At 48.6% G+C, this 22,064-nt stretch overlaps 1 protein-coding gene across 1 annotated transcript in view; it reads right to left on the bottom strand.

Annotated features, from left to right (window-relative positions):
- The window catches only part of CEP72 (centrosomal protein 72), a 59,735-nt gene extending 39,664 nt beyond the window's left edge, over nt 1–20,071 (bottom strand). The window contains exons 1-4 of the mRNA XM_064270298.1: nt 19,964–20,071; nt 7,981–8,108; nt 6,779–6,971; nt 6,067–6,175 (exon numbers count right to left, since the gene is read on the bottom strand). Of these exons, the coding sequence (XP_064126368.1) occupies nt 6,067–6,175; nt 6,779–6,971; nt 7,981–8,108; nt 19,964–20,045 (512 nt within the window). The 5' untranslated portion in view covers nt 20,046–20,071. The remainder of the gene's footprint in view (nt 1–6,066; nt 6,176–6,778; nt 6,972–7,980; nt 8,109–19,963) is intronic.
- Between the last annotated feature and the right edge of the window lie 1,993 nt (nt 20,072–22,064).

Below are 22,064 nucleotides of genomic sequence, written 5' to 3'. Positions count from 1 at the left end.
GCTGGGATTGGTATAAAACTCAAAGTTCTGGAACCCTTTGCTCTGCAGTCTTCAGCTGGCTACAATTCAATTTCCCCTTTTCTCCGCATATCCACAGCATGATACATGGGGTGCAGAAGGTTAAAGGATGTCAGGTTCCCAATTCCTACGCTGACACTAAGGGAAAATAGTCCCACCCTGATTGAATCCTAAGGGGTACTGGAGTACAGCAACGTCACCCTGTGGACTCCCTCAGCGTGGAGGTGGACACGCTCAAAGGGGACCTCAAGTTCAATGAAGATAACATAGGAAATCACTCTTCAAAATCATAATCACATATACTATTAATACTGACGTCAGGAGGCAGTTCATACATATGACACCTGGTCGCAGTCACTAATTTTTACAGCTGAGAGCTTTCCTGCTCACTGCACAGTGGGGAAACCTCAGAAAAGGGAGCTTGGGTTCTCGTTCTGGGTCTGCCCAGATACTTGACACTGAGCACATTCCCGCCTCCTTGGATCTCCATCTTCTCTGTATAGGAAGGAGGCGGACTCTAAACACATTGAAGAGAAAAACACAACAAACATGTCAAAACATATGGTATGCAGCAAAAAACACTGCGGAGACGGCAACCTGTAGCTGTAAATATCTATGTTAAAAAAGAAGATCTCAAATCAATATCCTAAACTTCCACCTGAAGAAACTAGACAAAAGAACAAACTACACCCAAACCATGCAGAAGGGTGATAATAAAGATTAGAGTGAGGATAAATGAAATAGGGAATAGAAAAACAATGGAGAAGATCAACAAAACCAAAAGTCTGCAAATATCAACAAAATTAACAAACCTTTAGCTAGACTGAAAAAGAAAAAAAAAGAAGACTCAAATTACTAAAATCAAGAATGACAGAGGGGACATCATCACTACCAACCTTACAGAAATGAAAAGGATTATAAAGAAATACTATAAACAACTGAATGCCAACAAACTAGATACCTACCTGAAAGGGACAAACCCCTATAAACACACAAACTACTAAAACTGACAGAAGTAGAAAATCTGAATAGTCCTCTAAGAAGTAAAAAAATTAAATCAGTAATCAAAACACTTCCAACAAAGAAAAGACCAGGACCAGGTGGCTTCACTGGTAAATTCCACCAAACATTTAAAGAAGAATTAACACCAATCCTTTTCAAACTCTTCAAAAAAACAAAAGAGGGAACACTTCCTAACTCATCCTATGAGGCCAGCATCGCCCTGATTCCAAAGGGAGACAAAAATGTCACAGGAAAACTACAGACCAATATCCCTTATGAATACAGAGGCAAAACCCTCAGCAAAATGCTGGCAAGCTGAATCTAGCAGCACACTGAAAGGATTACACTTGACGGCCAATGAGAGCTGCTCTAGGAGCGTAAGGGTGGTTCATCGCACAAATGCCGATGATGTAACAAATCACATCGATAAAACAAAGACAAAGAAACAAAAAACACCACACGATCATCTCACCTGATGCAGGAAAAGCATTTGACAAAATCTAATGCCCTCTCATAATGAAAACACTTAACCAACCAGGAATAGAAGGGACTAATAAGGGCACTGCAGCGTGGAGAACTGCTTTAATACGGCCCTTCTAGACATGGTCTTGTAATGACAACAAAATGATTGTGTGGGACTATGCAATACAGTGCTTGTAGCCCACCAAGGAGACTGGACAGTTTTGCTAATGCAACTAAGGTACAATGAATCCTTGTAGGGAACTGGCTAGTTTTGCCATCCTGCTAGCGTTAAAACGAGCAAAACCCAGAGGCTGAGGGGGGATCTCACTACCAACAAGGAGAGCTAGAAGCAGAGTGCATCCTTAAGACCTGGGATTCCTGTGCTGAGAACATCCGAGATCCAGGAGACAGAAAGAGCTGTAACACTGAAGACAGCAAGAGACAGCTGGTACGGGACCAGCGAGATAGGCTCACCAACCCATGGAGTGGGAGAGCCAAGCGCCTTCAGGCAGGAGGCTTCCTGGTGGACTGGGGTGCCTCTGGGTACATACTGGTGGAGCTAAAGAGCTGTAACACCTGCCTGAGCAGCACAGAGGCTGGGCTGAAGACTAAGGCCGAGAGCCTAGTGGAAGAGGCCAGGCCCGAGCAGGACCCAGTGGCAGAGGCCTGCCTGCAGGTACGGTTGAGAAGCTGTCCTGATCACAGAACTGTATCCTGAGTACTCTCTGTTAATTCTAAGTTGATCCCGAACCGTTCAGTACGGTCTGTTGAGTTCTGTGTGACCAATGCAATGAATTATCAAACCCAAAAGGGAAGTAGAGAGTGCAATGGGAGGGACAGCTGGTATCAGAAGTGGTAAAAAAAAAAAAAAAAGTTAGATTGAAGGTATGTCTGATCTCTACCTCACAGCAATCAGCTCTGGGCTGATGATGATGGTGATTCTCCTCCTCCCTCCCCAAGTTAGACAATGAGATCTGATGTCCCTACGCCATTTTAACAGGCGTCTATGAAAAACCCAAAGCTAACATGAAATACCTATGGTGAAAGACTGAAGGCTTTGCTCCTAAGATCAGGAACCTAACAAAGACGTCTGCTCTTGCCACTTCTATTCAACATTGTCCTAGAATTTCTGGTCAGAGCAATTAGGCAAGAAAAAGAATTAAAAGGCATCCAAACTGGAAAAGAAGAAGTATAACTATCAGTATTTGCAGATAACATGATCTTATATATAGAAAACTCTAAAGAATCCACACTCAGAGACCGCTATCAGGGCTAAATTTATTAGGATCCACCCTACACTGATCTCTAAATCTAGGATATACTCAAGGTCATATTTTGGCTCTCGTGAACTTGCTCTGATTTTCTTCAGTTTCAGCTTGAACTTGCATATAAGCCAATTGATGGTCTGTTCCAGTCAGCCCCTGGCCTTATTCTGACTGATGATATTGAGCTTTTCCATCGTCTCTTTCCACAGATGTAGTCAATTTGCTTTCTGTGTGTTCCATCTGGCGAGGTCCATGTGTACAGTCGCCGTTTATGTTGGTGAAAGAAGGTATTTGCAATAAAGAAGTCGTTGGTCTTGCAAAATTCTATCATTCGATCTCCGGCATTGTTTCTATCACCAAGGCCATGTTTTCCAACTACTGATCCATCCATTTCCAACTTTTGCATTCCAATCGCCAGTAATTATCAATGCATCTTGATTGCATGTTCGATCAATTTCAGACTGCAGCAGCTGATAAAAATCTTCTATTTCTTCATCTTTGGCCGTAGCGTTGGTGCGTAAATTTGAATAATAGTTGTATTAACCGGTCTTCCTTGTAGGCGTATGGATATTATCCTATCGCTGACATGACAACATTGTACTTCCGGATAGATCTTGAAACGTTCTTTTTGACAATGAATGCAACACCATTCCTCTTCTAGTTGTCATTCTCAGCATAGTAGACGATATGATTGTCTGATTCAAAATGGCCAATACCAGTCCATTTCAGCTTACTAATGCCTAGGATATCAATGTTTATGCGTTCCATTTCATTTTTGACGATTTCCAATTTTCCTAGATTCATACTTTGTACATTCCAGGTTCCTATTATTAATGGATGTTTGCAGCTGTTTCTTCTCATTTTGAGCCGTGCCACATCGCAAATGAAGGTCCCGAAAGTTTTACTCCATCCACATCATTAAGGTCAACTCTACTTTGCGGAGGCAGCTCTTCCCCAGTCATCTTTTGAGTGCCTTCCAACCTGAGGGGCTCATCTTCCAGCACTATATCAGTGTTTCACTGCTATTCATAAGGTTTTCACTGGCTAACGCTTTTCAGAAGTAGACTGCCGGGTTTGACGCATTGAACACTAGCGAGCAAAGACCAGACGAGTTGTGGAATGACATCAGTGACATCATACATGAAGAAAGCAAGAGGTCACTGAAAACACAGGAAAGAATGAAAAGACCAAGATGGATGTCAGAGGAGACTCTGAAACTTGCTCTTGAACGTCGAGCACCTAAGCGAAAGGAAGAATTCACGAACAAAAAGAACTGAAGATTTCAAAGGGTGTCTCCAGAAGACAAAGTAAAGTATTATAATGACACGTGCAAGGAGCTGGAGATGGAAAACCAAAAGGGAAGAACACACTCAGCATTTCTCAAGCTGAAAGAACTGAAGAAAAAATTTAAGCCTCGAGTTGCAATAGTGAAGGATTCCATGGGGAAAATATTAAATGACGCAGGAAGCATCAAAAGAAGATGGAAGGAATACACAGAGTCATTATACCAAAAAGAATTAGTCGATGTTCAACCATTTCAAAAGGTGGAATATGATCAGGAACCGATGGTACTGAAGGAAGAACTCCAAGCTGCTCTGAAGGCATTGGCGAAAAACAAGGCTCCAAGAATTGCTGGAATATCAATTGAGATGTTTCAACAAACAGATGCAGCATTGGAGGTGCTCACTCATCCCATGCCAAGAAATTTGGAAGACAGCTCCCTGGCCAACTGACTGGAAGAGATCCATATTTATGCCTACTCCCAAGAAAGGTGATCTAACCGAACATGGAAATGATAGAACAATATCATTAATATCACATGCAAGCAAAGTTTTGCTGAAGATCATTCAGAAACGGCTGCAGCAGTATATCGACAGGGAACTGCCAGAAATTCAAGCCGGTTTCAGAAGAGGACGTGGAACCAGGGATATCATTGCTGATGTCAGACGGATCCTGGCTGAAAGCAGAAAATACCAGAAGGATGTTTACCTGTGTTTTATTGACGATGCAAAGGCATTCGACTGTGTGGATCGTAACAAACTATGGATAACATTGTGAAGAATGGGAATTCCAGAACACTTAATTGTGCTCATGAGGAACCTTTACATAGATCGAGGCAGTTGTTCGGACAGAACAAGGGGATACTCATGGATTTAAAGTCGGGAAAGGCATGCGTCAGGGTTGTATTCTTTCACCATACCTGTTCAATCTGTATGCTGAGCAAATAATATAAGAAGCTGGACTATATGAAGAAGAACAGGACATCAGGATTGGGGGAAGACTCATTAACAACCTGCGTTGTGCAGATGACACAACCTTGCTTGCTGAAAGTGAAGAGGACTTGAAGTGCTTACTAATGAAGATCAAAGACCACGGCCTTCAGTATGGATTACACCTCAACATAAAGAAAACAAAAATCCTCACAACTGGACCAATGAGCAACATCATGATAAACAGAGAACACTGCAGTTGTCAAGGATTTCATTTTACTTGGATCCACAATCAACAGCCACGGAAGCAGCAGTCAAGAAATCAAAAGACGCATTGCACTGGGTAAATCTGCTGCAAAGGACCTCTTCAAAGTGTTGAAGGGCAAAGATGTCACCTTGAAGACTAAGGTGCGCCTGACCCAAGCCATGGTATTTTCAATCACATCATATGCATGTGAAAGCTGGACAATGAATAAGGAAGACCGAAGAAGAACTGATGCCTTTGAATTGTGGTGCTGACGAAGAATATTGAATATACCACGGACTGCCAAAAGAACGAACAAATCTGTCTTGGAAGAAGTACAACCAGAGTGCTCCTTGGAAGAAAGGATGGTGAGACTGCGTCTTACATACTTTGGACATGTTGTCAGGAGGGATCAGTCCCCACAAGGACATTATGCTTGGTGGAGTACAGGATCGGCGGAAAAGAGGAAGAACCTCAATGAGGTGGACTGACAATGAGCTCAAGCATAACAACGATTGTAAGGATGGATCAGGACCAGGCAGTGTTTCGTTCTATTGTGGATGGGGTCGGTATGAGTTGGAACCGGCTCGATGGCACCTAACAACACCACCACCCTACACTGGAATGACAGTAACCCAACAAAAGAAACATAACAAAAAATATGGGAGCAGGAGAGATGTGGTGTCCCACCATCTCCACGGACCCCAGCGGCATTGGGCGCCACTCCTCCCCCCTCTTCTCTGCACGTCTGCCCCTGAAATGGCCATCGGTGCCCACAGGTCACATCTGTCAGTTAGACATTCTATCAACAGACAAGCCTGAGAAACTTACTGCTCTGAATGTTCACATAGCACTCTGCTCGTACCTTCCACCTTTCAAAGCAGCTGGGAAACTATGCTTTGAGGCAAGCGATTCCTCTGAAGTGAAGTGCAGCTGGGATGCTTTTCGTTCATTCTCTCTTACGGGGCGATTATCTAGGAAGAAAACGCACAGAACAACCAGCCAATGGCATCATGGTGCCATGAAACAGCCCGCCACGACTGTGCCCCAGGGGCATGGTGCCACGAAACCGCCCACCAGGACTGCGTCCCAGGGCCACGGTGCCACCATGGGCAGACCTCCACCCCATAGGCACCTCCAGGAGCAGACCACCTAGGCTGAGCTCCACCTCACACTTCCTCATGGGCCACACAAGGAAAGGGGCCTAAGACGTTCAGGGTGGTGCCCAAAGTCAGGCAGTGCGGGAGTGGTAAGCCAAGTGTGACTGAGCAGCTGGCTTAGCATCTATGTCCCTAACCCCAGCTGGCACCACCTCCCTGTGTTCTCTCTGCTGACTGGGCCTCCTTACCACCCTTCCTGGCATCCTACAAGCATTGCTCCTGTTAAAAAACACAGGTACTCTTAAGTTGTGTGTACACTCAAAGGGGCTCAAAGCCACTAACGGTGGAAAATCAATTTCCCTTTTAAGAAGGAATCACGGGCAGGATCAACTGTAGAACACACAACAGCCTGGTCCTGCCCCACTGAACAAGAGTGTGAATGTTACGGCCATTCGACCAGGATAACCGTCTGCCTACCAAGCTGTCTGAGGTTTGGGAGCATATGCACAACAAAAAGGCGATAATCAGACTCGTTCTTTACGACGGGGTTCAGCCGCAAGTCCACATCTGTGAGCTCCAACAAGGAGCGGAGCCGAAAGACTTCTGCTAATGAGGAAATACAGTTGTAGTAGAGATTGAGTCTTTCCAACGCAGTCAGATACTGAATGCCCTGTAAACGGGAAGAAAAAGCTGAGTGAAGTCACACTTAAATAAATGGCAAAATGGGCCATCAATACAAACTGGCCAACCTATTTACTAAACACACTTGTAATAAGTACATGCATTCCATAAAGACTGTAAGAATGACATGTATACTCAGATACACAGTTCTGTGTCACACAGTGAAACGGCCATGGAGGGAGACTTGCAACAGTCGTAACTGCACTAAGGACACGAATCTTTACCAAGTGCTCAGTATGTGCTGAGCTAAGTGACTTACCCATGATTTCACTTCACCTGCACAGTCCTATCTGGTAAGAACTGCTCTTACTCCCACTTTACAGACTGAAGAATCGAGGTTCAGTAAGGTTGGAAAGCGCCTGGCCTGGGCCTGCAACTGACTGGGTGGGGCCCCTGGCCACTGTGCTGGGTTCCCTCTACAGAGTGCAAGTGTGTGTTCCCCCACATTTTCTTTCAAAGGTCCTCTTTGTAGTAAACCACACAGTGCTTGCACAACTGTCCCTGTTCACTATCACCTGGAGTGACTCCTTACTCAGCAAATACTGAGAGCCTGCCCGTCTCACCTGGGGCTCAGCAAAGGCAGCAGGCCCTGCCCCACAGGCTGTCACTCAAGGCCCAGAGGACACAAGGCAAAGGCCACAGACACGGAACACAAAGTGGACAAACAAAACACTGCCAATAAAGGGATGGAGAGTGAGAGACATGTGTCAATCAGTCTCTGGGGCCTTGTTTTATTGCCTTTAAAACACAACTGTCTTCATCAGCGAGCTATAACTTTTGGTTGTCAAAAGTAATTTAAAGATGTGATAGAATGTCTAAGAATCTCGCTTAGGGTAGACACAAGAAAAACAACATTTACACTCTTTCTAAGTGCACAAGTGCAAGTACACGCCCCACAAGCACACAGTTACAGAACAGACTCCACTACTGACCACGAGTGCACTTTCCACTGCTGTTCACAGCAATGACTCTCTTTAACAAACGAACCTAAAACTTACCTCTAGACTAACCAACGAGTTGCGTGAGAGATCCAAAGATTTTAGACCCGTTAAATGCATCAAAGAATTTCCTAGGTGCGTAATCTTTTCTTGGTAAGTTCCAGGAAGAGATAATGATCGAAGTTCACCTAAGAATAGGAAATTATAAAATTTTAAACTTTTTTTAATTGAAAATAAATTATTGTAATAAAAGCCTAGATTCTTAGTTTTCAAAATACAGCACACAAAACATAAAAAGCTTAGAAGGAAAGACACAAAACGTTAACATATTTTTCCCATTCTGGGTGACCTTTATCTTCCTTATTATGTGTATCTGTATTTTCCAAGGTTTTTTTTACAATGAGATATAGTCTGAGAAAGAGTCATTCAGAAAAACAATGAAATTCATTTAAAATATGAATGCCAACATTAAAGAATGGCTGGAGCCCTGATGGCACAGTGGTTAAGAGCTCGGCTGCTAACCAAAAGGTCAGCAGTTGGAAATCACCAGTGGCTCCTTGGAAACCCTATGGGGCAGTTCTACTCTGTCCTATGGAGTCACTCTGAGTTGACAGCGACTTGACAGCAATGGGTTTTTTATTATGGTTAAGAGTTTCAGCTTACATATGCCTCCAACTACGTCCAAACCCACGCCCTTCTCTCTACCACCACAGCTTCTCCCTAAAGCCCTCTCTCACCAGGACGGCTCCCTCCCAAACTTTCCCACCTGGTGGCCTGTCACACACCTGGCTGCCCAACTCCATCGCCTGTCACAGCCTTCACAGTGGGGATAGCTAGTGGAAATCCTCGTGTGGGCTGACCTGTCTGCTCTGTGTCACACAGTGTGGGGGCAGGCTGGGTGGTCTGTATATCTGCGTCTATGTGTGGCACCCTCGTGCACGGCAGGCACAGTAAGCACTTGTTAAACACGTACTGCTACAAAAACAAACGCTTCCCTGGTCAAAAAGACAGGTTAGGTTTGGATGTACCAATACTTCAGTTTTTTTTTTTTTTTTAATTTTTTATTGTGCTTTAAGTGAAAGTTTACAAATCAAGTCGGACTCTCATACAAAAATTTATAAACACCCTGCTACATACTCCTAGTTGCTCTCCCCCTAATGAGACAGCACACTCCTTCCCTTCACTCTCTCTTTTCGTGTCCATTCAGCCAGCTTCTGTCCCCCTCTGCTCTCTCATCTCCCTCCAGATAGGAGATGCCAACATAGTATGTGTCTACCTGATCCAAAAAGCTCACGCCTCACCAGTATTGTTATCTAACCCATAGCCCAGTCCAACCCGTCTGAAGAGTTGGCTTTAGGAATGGTTCCTGTCTTGGGATAACAGAAGGTCTGGGGACCATGATCTCCAGCGTCATTCTAGTCTCAGTCAGAGCATTAAGTCTGGTCTTTTTACAACAATTTGGGGTCTGCTTCCCACTGCTCTCCTGCTCCCTCAGGTTTTTTTTGTTCTGTTCTCTGTTAGGGCACTCATCGGTTGTACCCGGGCACCATCTAGGCTGATGTAGTCTCTTGTTTATGTGGTCGTTCCTATCTCTTGGGGTCGAAATTACCCTGTGTCTTTGGTGTTCTTCACTTTCCTTTGCTCCAGGTGGGTTGAGACCAATTGATGCATCTTAGATGGCTGCTTGCTAGCATTTAAGACCCCAGACCTCACTCTCCAGAGTGGGATGCAGAATGTTTTCTTAATAGATTTTATTATGCCAATTCCCCTGAAACTGTGGTCCCCAAACCCCCGCCCCTGCTACGCTGGCCTTTGAAGCGTTGAGTTTATTCAGGAAACTTCTTTGCTCTTGGTTTAGTCCAGCTGTGCTGACCTCTCCTGTATTTTGTGTCATCTGTCCCTTCACCTAAAATAGTTCTTATCTACTATGCAATTAGTGAAAACCCCCCTTACTCCCTCCCTCCCCCTTCTCATAACCATCAAAGAATATTTTCTTCTCTTTTTAAACTATTTCTCGAGTTCTTATGATAGCGGTCTTATACAATATTTGTCCTTTTGCAACTAATTTCACTTAGCACAATGCCTTCCAGATTCCTCCATGTTACGAAACGTTTCACAGATTCATCACTGTTCTTTATTGATGAGTAGTATTCCATTGTGTGAATATACCATAATTTATTTAGCCATTCATCCGTTGATGGGCACCTTGGTTGCTTCCATCTTTTTGCTATTCTAAACAGTGCTGCAATGAACATGGGTGCGCATATATCTGTTCATGTAAAGGCTCTCATTTCTCTAGGATATATTCCAAGGAGTGGGATTGCTGGATTTTATGGTAGTTCTATATCTAGCTTTTTAAGGAAGCATCAAATCGATTCCCAAAGTGGTTGTACCATTTTACATTCCCACCAGCAGTGTATAATTGTTCCAGTCTCTCCACAACGTCTCCAGTATTTACTATTTTGTGTTTTTTGGATTAATGCCAGCCTTGTTGGAGTGAGATGGAATCTCACAGTAGTTTTGATTTGCATTTCTCTAATGGCTAATAATCTTGAGCACTTTCTCGTGTATCTGTTAGCCACCTGAATGTCTTCTTTAGTGAAGTGTCTGTTCATATTCTTTGCACATTTTTTAACTGGGTTATTTATCTTTTTGTAGTTGAGTTTTAGCAGTATCATGTAGATTTTAGAGATGAGGCACTGATCGGAAATGTCACAGCTAAAAATTTTTTCCCGGTCTGTAGGTAAACTTTTTACTCTTTTGGCGAAGTCTTTGGATGAGCATAGTGTTTGATTTTTAGGAGCTCCCAGTTATCTAGGTTTTCTTCTGCATTGTTAGCAATGTTTTGTATATTGTTAGTGCCATGTATTGGGGCTCCTAACGCTGTCCCTATTTTCTCTTCCATGATCTTTATCATTTTAGATTTTATATTTAGGTCTTTGATCCATTTTGAGCTTGTTTTTGTGCATGGTGTGAGGTATGGATCTTGTTTAATTTTTTTTTTGCAGATGGATATCCGGTTATGCCAGCACCATTTGTTAAAAAGACTGTCTTTTCCACATTTAACTGCTTTGGGGCCTTTATGAAATATCAACTGCTCATATGTGGATGGATTTATGTCTGGTTTCTCAGTTCTGTTCCATGGGTCTGTGTATGTGTTGTTGTACCAGTACCAGGCTCTTCTGACTACTGTGGCAGTATAATAGGTTCTAAAATCAGGTAGAGTAAGGCCTCCCACGTTGTTCTTCTTTTTCAGTAATGCTTTACTTATCCAGGGCCTCTTTCCCTTCCATGTGAAGCTGGTGATGTGTTTCTCCATCTGATTAAAAAATGCCGTTGGAATTTGGATCAGAATTGCATGAAATCTATAGATCACTTTTGGTAGAACAGACATTTTTATAACGTTAAGTCTTGCAATCCACGAGCATGGTATGTTTTTCCACTTATGCAGGTCTCTCTTCGATTCTTGCACAAGTGTTTTGTAGTTTCCTTTGTATAAGTTTTTACATCTCTGGTAAGATTTATTCCTAAGTATTTTATCTTCCTGGGGGTACTGTAAATGGTATCCATTTGGTGATTTCCTCTTCGATGTTCTTTTTGTTGGTGTACCGGAATCCAACTGATTTTTGTATGTCTATCTTGTATCCTGATACTCTGCTGAACTCTTCTATCACTTTCAGTAGTTTTCTTGAGGATTCCTTGGGGTTTTCTATGTATAAGATCATGTCGTCTGCAAATAGAGATACTTTTACTTCTTCCTTGCCAATCTGGATGCCCTTTAGTTCTTTATCTAGCCTAATTGCTCTGGCTAGGACCTCCAGCACAATGTTGAATAAGAGTGGTGATAAAGGGCATCCTTGTCTGGTTCCCGATCTCAAGGGGAATGCTTTTAGACTCTCTCCATTTAGGATGATGTTGGCTATTGGCTTTGTATAAATGCCCTTTATTATGTTGAGGAATTTTCCTTCTATTCCTATTTTGCTGAGAGTTTTTATCATGAATGGCTGTTGAACTTTGTCAAATGTCTTTTCTGCATCAATTGATAAAATCATGTGATTCCTGTCTTTTGTTTTACTTATATGATGGGTTACATTAATTGTTTTTCTAATGCTGAACCATCCCTGCATACTTGATATGAATCCCACTTGGTCATGGTGAGTTATTTTTTGAATATGCTGTTGAATTCTATTTGCTAGAATTTTGTGGAGGATTTTTGCATCTAAGTTCATGAGGAATATAGGTCTGTAATTTTCTTTTTTTGTGGTGTCTTTACGTGGTTTTAGTATCAGGGATATGCTGGCTTCATAGAGTAAGTTTGGGAGTATTGTGTCCTCTTCTATGCTCTGAAATACCTTTGGTAGTAGTGGTGTGGACGGCACTGGGTTTGGGTAGTAGTGGCGTTAACTCATCTCTGAAAGTTTTGTAGAACTCTGCAGTGAAGCCATCCGGGCCAGGGCTTTCTTTCTTGGGAGTTTTTTAAGTACCTTTTCAATCTCTTCTTTTGTCATGGGTTTATTTAGTTGTTCTACCTCTGTTTGTGTTAGTTTAGGTAGGTAGTGTGTTTCTAGGAATTCACCCATTTCTTCTAGGTTTTCAAATTTGTTAGAGTACAATTTTTCATAGTAATCTGATATGATTCTTTTAATTTCAGTTGGGTCTGTTGTAATATCACCCATCTCATTTCTTATCCAGGTTCTTTGCTTTCTCTCCTGTTTTTGTTTTGTCAGTTTGGCCAATGGTTTATCAATTTTGGTAATTTTTTCAAAGAACCAGCTTGTGGTCTTGGGAACTCTGTCAAATGTTTTTCTGTTTTCTATTTCATTTAGTTCTCTAATTTTTATTATTTCCTTTCTTCTAGTGCCTGAACGTTTCTTTTGCTGCTCTCTTTTATTTGTTCAACTTGTAGGGATAATTCTTTGATTTGGGCCGTTTCTTCTTTTTGGATGTGTGCATTTACTGATATAAACTGACTTCTGAGCACTGCTTTCACTGCGTCTCAAAGGTTCTGATAGGAAGTGTTTTCATTCTCATTGGATTCTATGAATTTCTTCATTCCATCCTTAATGTCTTCTATAACCCAGTCTCTTTGAGCAGGGTATTGTTCAGTTTCTAAGTGTTTGATTTCTTTTCCCTCTTTCTGTTATTGATTTCTACTTTTACGGCCTTATGGTCAGAAAAGATGCTTTGTAATGGTCTGGATTCTGCTAAGGCTTGCTTTACGACCTAATATGTGGTTTATTCTAGAGAATGTTCCATGTGCACTAGAAAAGAAAGTATACTTGGCTGCTGTTGGGTGGAGTGTTTTGTATAACGTCTAGAAGGTGGAGATGGTTGACTGTGGCATTTAGATCTTCTGCGTCTTTACTGAGCTTCTTTCTGGATATCCTCTCCTTCACCAAAAGTGGTGTGTTGAAGTCTCCTACTATAATGTGGAGCTGTCTATCTCACTTTTCAATGCTGTTAGAGTTTATGTATCTTGCAGCCCTGTCATTGGGTGCATCAATATTTAATATGGTTATAGCCTCCTGGTATACTGTCCCTTTAATTATTTATATATAGTGTCCTTCCTTATCCTTTGTGGTGGATTTAACTTTAAAGTCTATTTTGTCAGAAGTTAATACTGCCACTTCTGTTCTTTTTTGATTGTTGTTCGCTTGATGTATTTTTTTCCATCCTTTGAGTTTTAGTTTGTCTGTGTCTCTAAGTCTAAGGCGTGTCTCTTGTAGACAGCAGAGAGACATTTCATGTTTTTTAATCTATTCTGCCACTCTCTGTCTATTGGTGCATTTAGTTAATTAACATTCAGTGTAATTATGGATAGATACGAGTTTTGTGCTGCCATTTTGATGTCTTTTTTTGTGTGTTGTTGACAGCTTCTTTTTCCCATTTAATTTTTTGTCCTGAGTAGTTTATATACTGTTTTTTCCTTTTATTCATTGTTGTTGACTTTGTTTCTGCTGAGTCTCTATTTTTTCTTGTATTTTATTTTGATGAGTAGGATAGTTTGTTTCTTTTGTGGTTACCTTAGTTACCACTATTTTTCTCAGTTTAAACCTAACTTTTATTTCTTTTTATCTCCTTGTCCTCCTCTCCATATGAAAGACCTATGACTACATTTCTCAGTCCCTCTTCATTATTTTAATGTACTCTTATATAATGACATCACTGTTTCCCTGTTTTGAGCATTTATCTTGATTTATTTTTGTGTTTTTCCTGTCTGGTTTGACTTCTGATTGCTCTGTCCAGTGTTCTAGTCTTAGGTTGATACCTAATATTATTGATTTTCTAACCAAAGAACTCCTTTTACTATTTCTTATAGTTTTGGTTTGGTTTTTATGAAATCCGTAAACTTCTGTTTATCTGGAAATATCCTAATTTCACCTTCATATTTAAGAGACAGTTTTGCTGGATATATGATTCTTGGCTGGCAATTTTTTTCCTTCAATATTTTATATAAGTCATCTCACTGCCTTCCTGCCTGCATGGTTTCTGCTGAGTAGTCCAAGCTTATTCTTACTGACTCTCCTTTGTAGGGGACTTTTTGTTTATCCCTAGCTGCTCTTAAAATTCTCTTTTATCTTTGGTTCTGGCAAGTTTGATTATAATATGTCTTGGTGACTTTCTTTTAAAACCTACCTTATGTGAAGTTCGATGAGCATTTTGGATTGCTGTCTTCTCATCTTTCACTATATCAGGGAATTTTTCTGCCAACAAATCTTTGACAATTTTCTCTGTATTTTCTGTTATCCCTCCCTGTTCTGGTACTCCAATTACTTGTAGGTTATTTCTCTTGATAGAGTCGCACATGATTCTTAAGTTTTCTTCATTTAAAAAAAAATTCTTTTGGTGCCACGTGCTTTATCTTCGAGATCACCAATTTTATCTTCCACTTGCTCAATTCTGCTCCTCTAATTCTGTAATTTTATTGTTAATCTTCTGAATTTCTGATTGCTGTCTCTCTATGGATTCTTGCAGCTTATTAAATTTTTCATTATATTCTTGAAGAACCTTTTTAATTTCTTCAACTGTTTTATCTGTGTGTTCCTTGGCTTGTTCTATGTATTGCCTGATCTCCTTCCTTACATCTTGAAGAGTTCTGTATATTAATCTTTTGAATTCTGCATCTGGTAATTCCAAGAAGGCACCTTTATCCAGAAGATCCTTTGATTCTGCTTTGAGAGCTTGTTGAAGCAATCATGGTCTGTTTCTTTATGTGGTTTGATATTGACTGTTGTCTCCGAGCCATCTATAAGTTACTGTATTAGTTTACTTTATGTTTGCTTACTGTATCCTAGTTTCTTGCTTTGTTTTGTTTTGATATGCCCAGATGGGTTGCTTGAGTGAAGTAGCTTGATTATTTTCACCTTTGGGGTCTGATGTCCTGTCACCAGATAGACAGAGCTGTTATCAGATATATGAGCTTATGAGTCCATTCACTTTTTTTGTGTGGATTCAGCTCCGGTGTCCAGGTAGGTGGTCATCCAGTGTGTCGTACAGGGTCTGTCCTACAGTCTTAGAGGGGTAGGGGTGTTTGGTGTATGTACCGGTATCTGGTTGCAGCAGGGGGTCATGCTCTGAAAAAGGCAGGGGGCTGAGAGCTGTCCCCCGAGTGTCTCTGAGGAAAGCATGTCCCTGTTCCCTACAGCATACAGGTGGGTGGGTTCTATAGAAGGACCATGGGCACCCAATGCTTTTGGTTGTAAGGACTGGGAGGTACCAGTTATCCCTGGACCCCTGTCACGGTTGGCTGGGTGACCTGAGTGGAGCCACCAGTCCTTAGGCCCCTGACGTGGATGTGAGGACCCTGTTTAACAGGCAAAGCAGTGTCAAATATCAAATACCCACCTCTTCACCGCACAGCTAAAACAGTTGCAGTCTGCCAGCAAGGGCCTATTCTCCTGAAATAGGCCCACACAGGTCCATGCAGGGGGGGAAACGCTATTCAAAGTCCACGGGCCGTTTATGCCTAGACAGGAGCCACTTCTGTCCTAAGCTCCCCAGGTTAGTGGAGCTGGCAAATTATCTTTTCCTCCTGTTGTGAATTTATTCCTTCTCCAAGGCTGGGAGGATGGCTCCAGGCACTCAACAGGTCTTACCTCTGGCCCAGGGAAATCAACAACCACTGAAACCAGCTTGGGGGCAGGAGCGCGGTAAAATATATACAAGCAGTTAGCTTTTGCCAAGAGCGCCATTCTTCTCTGGTTCCAGAGGTGTGAGCATGCTGTGTGCCTGGCTGCTTCTCCCTGAGAAAACTGTGGCTGAATGCTATCACCAGCCTGCGCAGCCGCTTCCGGGAATAGTGCCTGAGAGATCCCAGTGATTCACGTCCAGCAATTCCTCTCTGCCTCTGAATGGTCTCTCACTCTTCCCCTGCCACTCAGTCCGTTTTCTACCTTTGCCTTTGATGTTCAGGGCTCCTAGCTTGTCATAAAGATAATCATTTTAGTTGATTTTTCGGGTCTTTGTTGTAAGACGGATCACTGGAAGCATCTGGCTATTTTGCCATCTTGGCCTCACCTCCAAAAGTCCCAATACTTTCATAGAAACATTTGTTTTTAAAACACTCTTGGAGTAAGTTTAAACTTCCTTTGAGGACTTCCAATTTGGACAAGATGGCGTAGATGCATCTTACCCTAACCATCTCCGCTTTTTATATCTAAAAACTTTGGACAAAAATGCATGAAACAAACATCAGAAGACTGTACAGTGGAGAACAGGCAGCTGAGAGTCTAGGGATCTGAGGACTCAGGAAATAATCCAGCAGCAAGTTCCCTGGAGTGGTTTTGGTTCTGTCTCCTCTATATACTACTAAATATCACTCTGGCAACCCAGGACCATCCATGGTCTGTGTTCCTGAGCCTGGCGCCTGTTTCCCTCCCCCAGAGCCTGCATCCCTGAGCCTGGTGCCCATCCCTGAGCCAGGTACTCGCACTGCTCACCCGGAGCCCATGTCCCCGAGGCTGGTACCGACGTCCCTGAGCCCGGAGCCTGCATCCCACACCCAGAGCCCTTGTCCCTGAGCCTGGAACCTTCATCCCTGAGATGGGCGCCCGTGTCCCTCAACCCAGTGCCCGCGTCCCTCAGCCCAGACCCCGGGTCCCTGAGCCCGGTGCCCGCGTCCCTCAGCCCGGTGCCCGCGTCCCTCAGCCGGGTGCTCACGTCCCACAGCCTGGAGCCCGCATCCCTCAGCCCGGTGCCCGTGTCCCTCAGCCGGGTGCTCACGTCCCACAGCCTGGAGCCCGCATCCCTCAGCCCGGTGCCCGCGTCCCTCAGCCGGGTGCTCATGTCCCACAGCCTGGAGCCCGCATCCCTCAGCCCAGTGCCCGCGTCTCACAGCCTGGAGCCCGAATCCCTGAGCCCGGTCCCCGCGTCCCTCAGCCGGGTGCTCACGTCCCACAGCCTGGAGCCCGCATCCCTCAGCCCGGTGCCCGCGTCCCTCAGCCGGGTGCTCACGTCCCACAGCCTGGAGCCCGCATCCCTCAGCCCGGTGCCCGCGTCCCTCAGCCGGGTGCTCACGTCCCACAGCCTGGAGCCCGCATCCCTCAGCCCAGTGCCCGCGTCTCACAGCCTGGAGCCCGAATCCCTGAGCCCGGTCCCCGCGTCCCTCAGCCGGGTGCTCACGTCCCACAGCCTGGAGCCCGCATCCCTCAGCCCGGTGCCCGCGTCCCTCAGCCGGGTGCTCAAGTCCCACAGCCTGGAGCCCGCATCCCTCAGCCCGGTGCCCGCGTCTCACAGCCCGGTGCCCGCGTCCCTCAGCCCGGTGCTCACGTCCCACAGCCTGGAGCCCGCATCCCTCAGCCCGGTGCCCGCGTCCCTCAGCCGGGTGCTCACGTCCCACAGCCTGGAGCCCGCATCCCTCAGCCCAGTGCCCGCGTCTCACAGCCTGGAGCCCGAATCCCTGAGCCCGGTCCCCGCGTCCCTCAGCCGGGTGCTCACGTCCCACAGCCTGGAGCCCGCATCCCTCAGCCGGGTGCTCAAGTCCCACAGCCTGGAGCCCGCATCCCTCAGCCCGGTGCCCGCGTCTCACAGCCCGGTGCCCGCGTCCCTCAGCCCGGTGCTCACGTCCCACAGCCTGGAGCCCGCATCCCTCAGCCCGGTGCCCGCGTCCCTCAGCCGGGTGCTCACGTCCCACAGCCTGGAGCCCGCATCCCTCAGCCCGGTGCCCGCGTCCCTCAGCCGGGTGCTCACGTCCCACAGCCTGGAGCCCGCATCCCTCAGCCCAGTGCCCGCGTCTCACAGCCTGGAGCCCGAATCCCTGAGCCCGGTCCCCGCGTCCCTCAGCCGGGTGCTCACGTCCCACAGCCTGGAGCCCGCATCCCTCAGCCCGGTGCCCGCGTCCCTCAGCCGGGTGCTCAAGTCCCACAGCCTGGAGCCCGCATCCCTCAGCCCGGTGCCCGCGTCTCACAGCCCGGTGCCCGCGTCCCTCAGCCCGGTGCTCACGTCCCACAGCCTGGAGCCCGCATCCCTCAGCCCGGTGCCCGCGTCCCTCAGCCGGGTGCTCACGTCCCACAGCCTGGAGCCCGCATCCCTCAGCCCAGTGCCCGCGTCTCACAGCCTGGAGCCCGAATCCCTGAGCCCGGTCCCCGCGTCCCTCAGCCGGGTGCTCACGTCCCACAGCCTGGAGCCCGCATCCCTCAGCCCGGTGCCCGCGTCCCTCAGCCGGGTGCTCAAGTCCCACAGCCTGGAGCCCGCATCCCTCAGCCCGGTGCCCGCGTCCCTCAGCCGGGTGCTCACGTCCCACAGCCTGGAGCCCGCATCCCTCAGCCCAGTGCCCGCGTCTCACAGCCTGGAGCCCGAATCCCTGAGCCCGGTCCCCGCGTCCCTCAGCCGGGTGCTCACGTCCCACAGCCTGGAGCCCGCATCCCTCAGCCCGGTGCCCGCGTCCCTCAGCCGGGTGCTCAAGTCCCACAGCCTGGAGCCCGCATCCCTCAGCCCGGTGCCCGCGTCTCACAGCCCGGTGCCCGCGTCCCTCAGCCCGGTGCTCACGTCCCACAGCCTGGAGCCCACATCCCTCAGCCCGGTGCCCGCGTCCCTCAGCCGGGTGCTCACGTCCCACAGCCTGGAGCCCGCATCCCTCAGCCCGGTGCCCGCGTCCCTCAGCCGGGTGCTCACGTCCCACAGCCTGGAGCCCGCATCCCTCAGCCCAGTGCCCGCGTCTCACAGCCTGGAGCCCGAATCCCTGAGCCCGGTCCCCGCGTCCCTCAGCCGGGTGCTCACGTCCCACAGCCTGGAGCCCGCATCCCTCAGCCCGGTGCCCGCGTCCCTCAGCCGGGTGCTCAAGTCCCACAGCCTGGAGCCCGCATCCCTCAGCCCGGTGCCCGCGTCTCACAGCCCGGTGCCCGCGTCCCTCAGCCCGGTGCTCACGTCCCACAGCCTGGAGCCCGCATCCCTCAGCCCGGTGCCCGCGTCCCTCAGCCGGGTGCTCAAGTCCCACAGCCTGGAGCCCGCATCCCTCAGCCCGGTGCCCGCGTCTCACAGCCCGGTGCCCGCGTCCCTCAGCCCGGTGCTCACGTCCCACAGCCTGGAGCCCGCATCCCTCAGCCCGGTGCCCGCGTCCCTCAGCCGGGTGCTCACGTCCCACAGCCTGGAGCCCGCATCCCTCAGCCCAGTGCCCGCGTCTCACAGCCTGGAGCCCGAATCCCTGAGCCCGGTCCCCGCGTCCGTCAGCCGGGTGCTCACGTCCCACAGCCTGGAGCCCGCATCCCTCAGTCCGGTGCCCGCGTCCCTCAGCCGGGTGCTCAAGTCCCACAGCCTGGAGCCCGCATCCCTCAGCCCGGTGCCCGCGTCTCACAGCCCGGTGCCCGCGTCCCTCAGCCCGGTGCTCACGTCCCACAGCCTGGAGCCCGTATCCCTGAGCCCGGTGCCCGCGTCTCACAGCCCGGTGCCCGCGTCCCTCAGCCCGGTGCTCACGTCCCACAGCCTGAAGCCCGCATCCCTGAGGCCGGTGCCCGCGTCCCTGAGCCCGGTGCCCGCGTCCCTCAGCTCGGAGCCCGTGGCCCTCAGCCCGCCCTCAGCCTGGAGCCCACCGACGCGCTGGCCGTACCCAGGTCGCGGTGCGCCGCCAGGCCGCTCTTCTCTCGGATCCTCTCCTCGCACAGAACCAACTGCAGGCCCGCAGGCGCCATGTTTTCAAACGGAACGCTCAGGTCAACACGCCTGCGCAGTGCGGCCCGCGGGCGCTGAGGCAAGGCTACCGGCGGGCGGGCGGGCGGGAGGGGTGGAGCTCTGGCGGGCGAGGCCTAATGGGCAACAGCACAGACCGGGGAGTGGATTGGGCCACGGGAGGCGGGGGCGGGGCCCGAGTGGGCAGGGCTGCGAACCTTGAACGCTAGGGCCCGCGGAGGCAGGGTCACGTGACGCGGGCCTGAGGGGACTGGTGGGCGGGACCACAGGCGATGGGGGCGGAGCCCGGCTGGGCACGCGCACGGACGGGGCGTGGGAGGAGCCACGGATGAGGGGCGGGACAAGGCCCGGGGGGCGGGGTCAGGGCGGGCCCAGATCGCGGGAGCCCACCCCGTGGGTCGCCCCAAGCCTCGCTCAGGGCTGAAGCGCGACCAGGACCGGAGCCCGGAGGAGCGGCGCGGGGGAGCAGGCGACGGACCGGGCCGGCAGCTCCAGATCTGCTCCCCCCACGCTCCTCCTGGCGCCGCCGCCTCCTGCGGGCTTTGTCCCCGTCCTGGGCGGCGCCCTCACGCCGCCCCGGGGCGCCGACCCGATCTAGGGAAACCCGGGTGGGCGCGGGCTGGGGCGAGGACACAGGGTGCCTCTAGGGCCGATCCGTCGGGGTCCCCCGGGCCACCACACCTCAGCTATCACCGCCCGCCCTTTGCGTACGGTTCCGGAGGTGAACCGCTCCCGCCCGCCCCGGGGGCACGGGGTCCCCGGTGGGGGGCGCAGCGCAGCCAGCGTGAGGAGTGCGTGCCCCGCCCCGCCCCGCCCCGCCCCCCCAGCTCGGGCTCGGGGCCCCGAGTAGAGACCCCTGCAGGTTACGTCCCCAGTCCGGGGGCCGCGGGGGCGGTTTGCGCGGAGAGCGTAGCGGGGCCGCCTGGTCCTGAATTTAATCCGGCGGGGCCCGGTGGGGGCACCGGCGACGCATCCGTGTTGTGTTCGTCCACTCCAAACGGGCCATCACCCAACGACGTTGTGACTGAGTGGGGGCTGTTACCTGGCTCTTCCCAAGGTGCGCGCCCATTGGTACCCACGGTGAAGGGCGTCAGCGCAGTCCCCAGGGACTCCCCCCGCGCCAGGCTGCTGCTGGAGGGGCTGCAGGCTGGGGTGTCGTCCCTCCCAGCACCCGCCGGTGGAACTCGGAAACAATGCACAAAGACCCTGGTTTTTCACAAGCACACAAAGGGAAACAAAAGGCTTCTGTAGACTGCCACCCAAGAAAAGTAGCTGGTCGTGGTGGCAGGATCCCGGCTCCAAACCCTGCAGGGTTCCTCCTCCTGCCCGAGGGCTGGGCCACCAGGCAAGTCACTTCAGGTGAGGAGGCGGCCCAGAAGCGCTGTGGTCGTGAGGGGATGTCCCTGCACCAGGCCTGACGGACAAGATCACACAGCCTGAGGCTTCTACTGCAACTGGATTGCTAGGGTTGGGAAGTTTTAATGTCTGCGTACTAAAATATTCATGTTCGTTGTAGGAAGTACGAAAGAAAACACATTAAATATCTCACCGCAGAGACAACCAATGCTAGTGTTTTCACCTGTATCTTCAAGTATTTTTTTTTTATATATATATTTAGTCACCTTGACTAAATATATTTAGTCACGCCTGACCCAAGCCATGGTATTTTCAATCGCAATATATGTATGTGAAAGCTGGACAATGAATAAGGAAGACTGAAGAAGAGTTGACGCCTTTGAATTGTGGTGTTGGCAAAGAATAGTAAATATACCATGGACTGCCAAAAGAATGAACAAATCTATCTTGGAGGAAGCGTGGCCAGAATGCTCCTTAGAGGCAAGGATGGCGAGACTGCGTCTTACATACTTTGAACATGTTGTCAGGAGGGATCAGTCCCTGGGGAGGGACATCGTGCTTACCAGAGCACAGGGTCAGCAGAGAAGAGGAAGACCCTCAACGAGGTGGATTGACACAGTGGCTGCAACAATGAGCTCAAGCATAACAACGATTGTAAGGATGGC

This window comes from Loxodonta africana, chromosome 2 (assembly GCF_030014295.1).
Source record: "Loxodonta africana isolate mLoxAfr1 chromosome 2, mLoxAfr1.hap2, whole genome shotgun sequence".
In the NCBI taxonomy this organism is placed as follows: Eukaryota; Metazoa; Chordata; class Mammalia; order Proboscidea; family Elephantidae; genus Loxodonta; species Loxodonta africana.
This window is presented reverse-complemented; position numbering and strand designations above follow the sequence as displayed.